The 7,563-nt window shown below is 28.5% G+C and overlaps 1 protein-coding gene across 4 annotated transcripts; it reads left to right on the top strand.

Moving 5' to 3' along the window:
• The first annotated feature begins 752 nt into the window (after positions 1–752).
• LOC145071416 (uncharacterized) lies at positions 753–6,589 on the top strand. Of its 4 annotated transcripts, none has more exons than XR_013690446.1 (6): positions 753–1,442; positions 2,005–2,134; positions 4,653–4,770; positions 4,850–5,029; positions 5,255–5,321; positions 5,435–6,589. XR_013690446.1 is itself a non-coding variant. In XM_079018305.1 (6 exons), exons 2-5 carry the CDS (start codon positions 1,436–1,438, stop codon positions 4,979–4,981), a joined length of 387 nt encoding a protein of 128 aa, XP_078874431.1. In that variant the 5' UTR covers positions 753–1,303; positions 1,392–1,435; the 3' UTR covers positions 4,982–5,029; positions 5,255–6,589. The 4 variants fall into 4 exon arrangements, 2 of the variants coding, with proteins under 2 accessions (XP_078874431.1, XP_078874433.1); XM_079018305.1 differs by having other exon boundaries at positions 753–1,303; positions 1,392–1,442; positions 5,255–6,589; XR_013690447.1 differs by having other exon boundaries at positions 753–1,437; positions 4,949–5,029; positions 5,255–6,589.
• Positions 6,590–7,563: the final 974 nt, after the last annotated feature.

Genomic DNA, 7,563 nt, shown 5'->3' with positions numbered 1-7,563 from the left:
TTTTTAATCACTTATAAATAAAAAGGCTGAAACTATAAAAAAATAAAATTTTTATTTTATCTTAAAACTATATCAATATAGATTTCTATTTATAGGGAATAAAAAATTATGAATTTTGATGTATTTAAAATCATTTTTCGATAAAAATTGTTCCTTAAAATTTTAAAAAACGAAAAAAACTTATGTTTTTGTATATATATTAAGGTAATGATTAACATAGTTTAAGGAAACATGTTTTGTTGGAAAACACATGTGTATTTCTTTCCCATTCTCACCGGTATGTTGGAGGCTTTTACGGCAAAAATAAATGATTGACTGAGAATTATTCCTCTATTTTCAACATTTTTTATTTTGTCAATTGAATTTACCCCTCCTTCTCTCTCTCTGTTTATATATATATATATATATATATATATATATATATATATATATATATATATATATACACATAGAGAGAGAGAGAGAGCGGGGGGAGAGAGAGAGAGAGAGAGAGAGAGAGAGAGAAAGAGAGAGGAATGATCATTTGAGAACTCATAATTTCCCGAGAACCTGAGAACTAAACGTGGGTCGTCAGATTAAAAAAATTAAGGGCTAAGATCAATTATGGCAATTTTGTAAATAAATGGAAAAAAACACGGAAGGGCATCTTAATAAAAACACATAAGGCCATTTTAGGGATTTAGAAATTGGACCCAAATAAACATATTAGATTAGTATCTTTTGACGTCCGTCGGTTTCCCTAAAAACAAATACTACCATCTCGTTCTTCACTGGCGATCAAAGATGCCTCATTCCTCATCCGTCGATCGCCTCCATCCTCCCTTCACCAGCCACTTCTACCTCTTCCTTATCTCTATTGAACCAATCCGCCGTCTGATGTAAAAGAATCATTTAAACAATACTCCGATGATGGGATCCATATAACAGCCGATCAACTTTGAAAGTTTATTGAGGAGATCAATTGCCTCAATTTTAGATATTGAGCGTATACTAGAGTAGGTTCTTCACAAAAGGCGTCCAATTACTTACTTCCTTCTATCGCCGCATCGCCTCTTCGCTCACGTTCTTCCTCATAGAGTTAGCAAATTTTGATATGGAAGTAAACACGATATTTCACCCCCAATTTATCTAGATCCTTACCACTTCCATATCTGGATCCATCTCATATAGTCTCCTAATTATCTAGATCCTTAAATTATCATCGCCTCCACCCTTCCAACGCCTAACATCAGTCATGATTATGTCATCTTAAGGTTTCAATATCAAATTTCACTTATGTGTTGAAGATCGAAAGGAGATGAAGGTGAAAGTTGTTCGCGAGATGTTTTCTCATAAACAGTTATCTCCAACGTCTTTGTCTGTCTGACATTTGCAATCAAATTTATTATTAGCTTCTGTGACCTTGTAATCGTCAGGATCAGTCATCGCCTCATCGATGTACGGTTAGATTCACTTTCCCTTTCTTTGAATTTATTCATCTATGGTTAAATGATTTCCCTCGAATATCAGTGTTATAAGTTGATGTCATCTAGCAGCTTACTGTATTAGATTTGAATCATGATTAATGTTCTTAGAAGGTATATTGATTACTATAGAAGAAGTGTGGTGTTCCTGAAACTTTGATTCTATTCATGCTTATAAATAAGGAAATAAAAGCTTATATGTGAATCAGAACTGGAATAAACTAATTGTTGTGAATCAGAACTGGAATAAACTAATTGCTTAAAGTCCTCTAGTTTATACTCCACCTTTCTATATCATCAATTGACTTCTCTTTCACCTATCTGTTTTGGAAAAAAAAATCACAGATAAACAGTGTTTTCCTCTCCCTGAATATATAAGTTGCTCTTTCCTCTATAGCATGTTTCATTTGGACTATACATATATAAATATGTTTTCTTATTCTCGTCAACGAAATGGTTTTACACTGCTTAGTGATATATCTGTGAAAAAAATGACTATTACTATACTACTCACTTTGGCTTTGTTTGTTTTCTTTGGTAGGGAATCAAGTGATCCAAACAACAAGAAGACATATTTGCCCTCCGACTGAAACCGACACAGAAACTGATTCAGACTCTGATGATGATCATGAAGATGGTCAGATTGAGTATGACGCCAATTTTAAGAAATGGTATGCTCTCTTAACTTCAATCTGCTTAATTTAATGTTTTCTTTTGATCATCTGTTGGTTATATTAGTAATTAATCACTTTTGTCTTTATTGAGGTGTTCTTCAAAGCAATTGTTCCTATATAAAGAGTTTTTATTGTTGGTGATTAAAGTCTCAGAAGCTCAACTTTTGCTATGTATATGCTCTAACTGAGTATCTTTTATGTGCAGGATTACTTTGTGGATACATACATATTATTTCAGTTTCCATTTAAAGAAAATAAAAATAAAACAACTTTTGTTCTCTACTGGGAGGTGTAGCATTTTTATAACATAAAAAATGAAATTTCACTGCCTACTTCTTTGTCATAAATTAGGCAAAGTTTAGCTTCATATTTCTCTTCTATTCCTTCACTTTATTTTATCATTATACAGATAATTGTACACCATTCATTGAATCTTTATTTCTTTTATATCACCACATTTACACAAAGAAACTCATTATAATGGATTCTCTCATTGATAATTATTTGAAGCCTTATTCATATATGTCGTTTGGAGGTTATTCTTGATATTCTGGAAATGCTAAAAAAACCTGATGTCAATGCAATGCTTCATTAATTTGGATTCCAGGTGTGTAGTCTCAATTATTTTCAAATTTCTTAGTTTTTTAATGATTTTTATGAACACGTTTTATATTCTCCTATAGCTGCTTTATGAATTGTCTTTGGATCCCCTCATATTAATTTAAATTTCAGGTATGTAGTCTTAATTATTATCTTTTTTGCCGTATATAATATCCATTATATTAATTTGGATGTGATTCACATGTAAATCATATATGAATAATATATGATTCACATGTAAATCACAAGTGAATTACATATGAATTACGTATATATGCACACATTCATATGTTAATCACATGAAAATCACATTTGATTCACATGTAAATCACATTTGATTCACAAATAATTCACATGTAAATCATGTGTGATTTACATATGTTGTCATATGTAAATGTGATTCATATGTGAATCGCATGTGATTCAAATGTTAATCACATATGTATTTTGTGAGTGTTTTTGTATTAATCAATTTTTTATTTTAAATTTCTTATAGATTTGGAAGAAATTGTGGTGAATATTGAAAAGATAAAAAATGATAAATTGAAGAAAATAAGGAAATATTGACACGATGACATGAAAATGCTTTGAAATTTGTAGCATTTTTTTATTTTTTGTATTTTATTTTGTATCGAATAAAATACGTGTACTATTATGTTTATAGATTAATTAATAAAATTGAGATTTATTAAGATTTACTTACGAATATTATAGTATTTTAATTGATTTTTAAAAATTTATTTTTTAAAACAAATGCAGTTTTTTTTTTTAAAAATTACAGTTTTTATTTTAAATGCAGTTTTTTAAAAAAAAAAAAATTGGAGTATTTTTTTGAAAAAAATACATTTTTCTTTAAAAAAAAATTGCAGTTTTTTTGAAAAAATTACAGTTTTTTAAAAAAGTTGCAGTTTTTTTATGTTTTTTTTTGGAAAAATGTAGTTTTCTTTAAAAAAAATTTGCAGCTTTTTTTTTAAATTGCAGCTTTTTTTTTGAATTGCAGTTTTTTTTAAAAAAAATATTTTCTTCATTTTTTTTTAATTTCATGTTTTTTGAAAAAAATTAAAAAAACTCCATTTTTTAAAAACAAATCTAAAATGAATTTTTTTTTAAAAAAAATCCAAAATTTGATTTATTGTGTTAATTTTTAGAACTTTTTATTAATACTTCTAATAGCAAAAAAATAAATAAATAAACATTAAATGAGATCGGTAAGATGATGATCATACCCTTTATGAGTTAATTTTGATCTAACGCTCAACTTTTAGTTCTCAGATTGTCGGGAAACTATGAGTTCTCAAAGGATCTCAATATATATCTTTACTATTATATAAAGCATTTAAGACATTTCTTGAAATTTAAGAGGTATCATACCTACTACATCATGTACAATCAATTTATGATTACCCTTCAATACACATTACATTTCCATTTCAGAAAATAATTACATTAAACATTAATGCTTCATAAATTAAATCAAATCATACTCTTCCATCAATAAAATGACTTTCCTTCTTTATTCCCCTAATCATGCATTGTTATCTCCGACCTTCCTCCATTAAAACCCACACTCAATCTATCTAGCCATTTCAATTTCAAAATTCGAATCCTAAAATCTCATATTGTCTGTTTACAAATTTTCAAGGAATATGGACACATAATAAAAGGTTCCATGGCTCATGTACATTTTCTATAATATTCTTTTTTTGAACGTTGCTTTTTTTCCTAACCGTAGACCTAATTGGATTTCTTGTTAAAATAATGTGCCCTCAATGGAGATAATGGTAATTTTATGTCTCGATGGCAATGACGATATGATTCTTCTTCTCCACCTCCTGGTCATATTATTAAATGCCACCACGATAATCCTCCATTCTATTTCTCTCTAAAAAATTTCTTCTTTGAACCATAATTTTAGGGTTTTAGATGCGGCCTCATCCGACAAGCATGTCAATATGTTGATTTTTTATGGAATCGATTATCTAACACCGCTATCAGGAGTGCTAAACCAATCATGGTTGCATATGGTCATCTTGGTAAGCAACCATGAGTTTCTCTATTACAAGTCATCTCTACTTTGTTCTCGGTAACTAATCACGAGCTTATTTGTTGCAGGTTATATTTAATCTATTCTTGCATGGCTATTTCAAATTTGTGGCTTTTTTTTACAATCCACTCATAATCATATGTAATCATATTGGAATTTCTCAACAGTTGCATTCTTCGTTTCGTCAAGGTTGGAGATGACTTTGGATTCTTGTGTGGAATTTTGTCATCTGTCTAAGAAAGTATATGGTAAGAATCTTTTTTAACATAAAAAAAAGTAAAATATCTTTCCCGTTTACCGATTTGTTTGTATTGTTGGATTCTATTTGTTTTGATTTTTAACAAGCATCTAGGATTTTAATGGTCCTATCAAATTTAGAATATTGGCTTAGGTAGATCTAGAAACCTTCCACCACCATTTCTTCTCCCTGTTTTAACCACTTATCTCAACTTCTTCATTTTTTTTTTGTGTAGAAATCAAGAATAGTTGGGATCTTAGGAAGGAAGGTGGCTAAAAAGAGCAAATTTTTCTTCAAAAAAGGTGAAATCGACCAAATTTAGGCACCATCTTTCCCAATGATGCAGTTTTTGTTGTTATAGGGTCTTTATTTTGACCTTTATTGAATTTTCTTCTATGTGGAACCCTTTTTCCAGGAGTCATATCTCCCTTGTAGAAAACGACTTTTTCCAGGAATCATACATCCCTTGTAGAAAACGACCTCAAAAATAAGAATTCTTAATTCTAAATCTTTTAAATTTGGGTTTCTCTATGAGCAAATTCTTCATTTCTTTTTATTTTCCTGGTTGTTTTAGTACACCATTTTTTAAAGGTTATTATTTTACTTTTTTTTTTATCATAACGGTGTTGGATTTAAAAGCTAGCTATTTTACCTTTCCTCCTTCAGAAACAACTACAACCCTAGAAAAATAGGGGATGATGTTGTAGAAATCATCCTTGTAGTATTTATTCATTATATACGTGTAAAAGCTTAATCCATTTTATGTATCTGTACATCAATGTCCATATTTTAATAGGGGATGATGTTGTAGACATCATCCTTGGTAATTTTCAATGTGTGATTCATTGATTTATCCTTTATATTCTTCAAATTTTCATATCTAATGTGTTTTAAACTTCCTTTGGTGTATATTCTTAGGGTATGGGCTTGAAGATATCTATATCTGTCACCCCTATCTTTGTATTAGGGTATTTTATTACACACCTTTTAAATTTGAAGGATATTGAATGAGTTGACACATCTAGATGCAGTTCACTTTGCTTAATTTCCATTTCTAATGGTTTGCATTCCAGATAAGGGTGATTATGCTATTGATACATTATGGTGTATCTATTTATCATGTGTGCCATGTTAATAGGTTTTGGATTCGAAGGCGTATATCCACATGTGTGGTTGCTATTCTTGCATAGATTGAGCATGGATGTATTTTACCACTTCAAATGGTCTAACTAATGTGTGTTCTCCTTGGAAAGAAATAGTAACCTAATAAGACAAGTAAATGCATCAGCCACTCATTTTTAAGAAAAAGTAACAAGTTAATATGCTCAAAACATGCAGTTATGCATAATAGTCAACCATGAGTCCATATTTGAGGTTATATAAGGAATAAAGAATTCCATAGTCAAAGAAAGAAACTTTAGCCACATTTTTTTATTTATTGTAGCTACAATGCTAAGTCCAAAACATTTATTGCGAGGAAGATCTTTTATTACAGGTTTTTATGTTACACATCTTTTTTTAATAATAGTAAATTATAGTTATAAAGTCAATTTATTTATTGATATTTGATATAGAACAAAAGTCTAAGGAGGATAAACCATGTATGAGTGAAATATGCTTGATAAGTTCTAAAATATTTTTTATCTTTAAAATTATGTACTTATAATACCATTTGTTTCATATATTTATATGTTCATATGAATGGTGGGAAAGGAAAACAATAATCCTTCATATTTTATCAAAAGTTCTAAGACATTTTTTTACATGTGTGTGACATTATAATCCATTTTATTTTTAATAGACGTCTATGTATACTTTTCAAGCTAAAGTAAGAACATTCTCATTATGGATATATGTGTGTGGTGTTTCAAGGTAAAGTAAGAACACTAAAATTATTTAAAATATTCAACTGTATGATGGAGAGAATTGATTATTACCATTTTTTCAATAGAGAATTTAGAAATAGCACAAAGTAGTATAAGGAAAAAACAAATTAACTATTTTTAAGAGTAATATTTTAACCCAAAGTAACTCTGGAATATATTTTAAAGTTTTTTTTAAATAATACATCCTGATTACCCAATTAGTTATTACTGATCTCCATTTTATTATAAACAATTTTTTTTTTGAAAAAAACAAAGCATTTTAAAATCAATAATTGGTATCAAATTTATAACCATTGTATTATGGTGTTTGTATATTTAATAGGTTGAAAATCTTAAATGTGGGTGAGATACATTTTTATTGGTTGTCATCACAACATAGGATTTTCTAAAGAGGTAATTATAAAAAAATTGAAAAACACATTGATAAAAATAAAATAAAAGTAAAATACTATAATAAACAAATAAATGGATAAACATTTACGTTTACTTTATAAATTAAAATGATTTCAAAACTACAAAAAAAAAAAAAAAAAAAAAAAAAAAAAACTTAAAATAGATTGAAAACAAAAAATCAGATTGAATTATTACAACCCTACAACCCACCAAACCGGTCTAAGTTTTGAAACAAGTTAAGATGTTATTGTTGTTAGAAGTTAAA

The sequence above is a fragment of the Lactuca serriola genome, chromosome 8, assembly GCF_051521515.1.
Source record: "Lactuca serriola cultivar US96UC23 chromosome 8, Lser_US96UC23_V15, whole genome shotgun sequence".
In the NCBI taxonomy this organism is placed as follows: Eukaryota; Viridiplantae; Streptophyta; class Magnoliopsida; order Asterales; family Asteraceae; genus Lactuca; species Lactuca serriola.
Note: the sequence above shows the minus strand (reverse complement) of the source record. Positions and strands in the feature narration are given on the sequence as shown.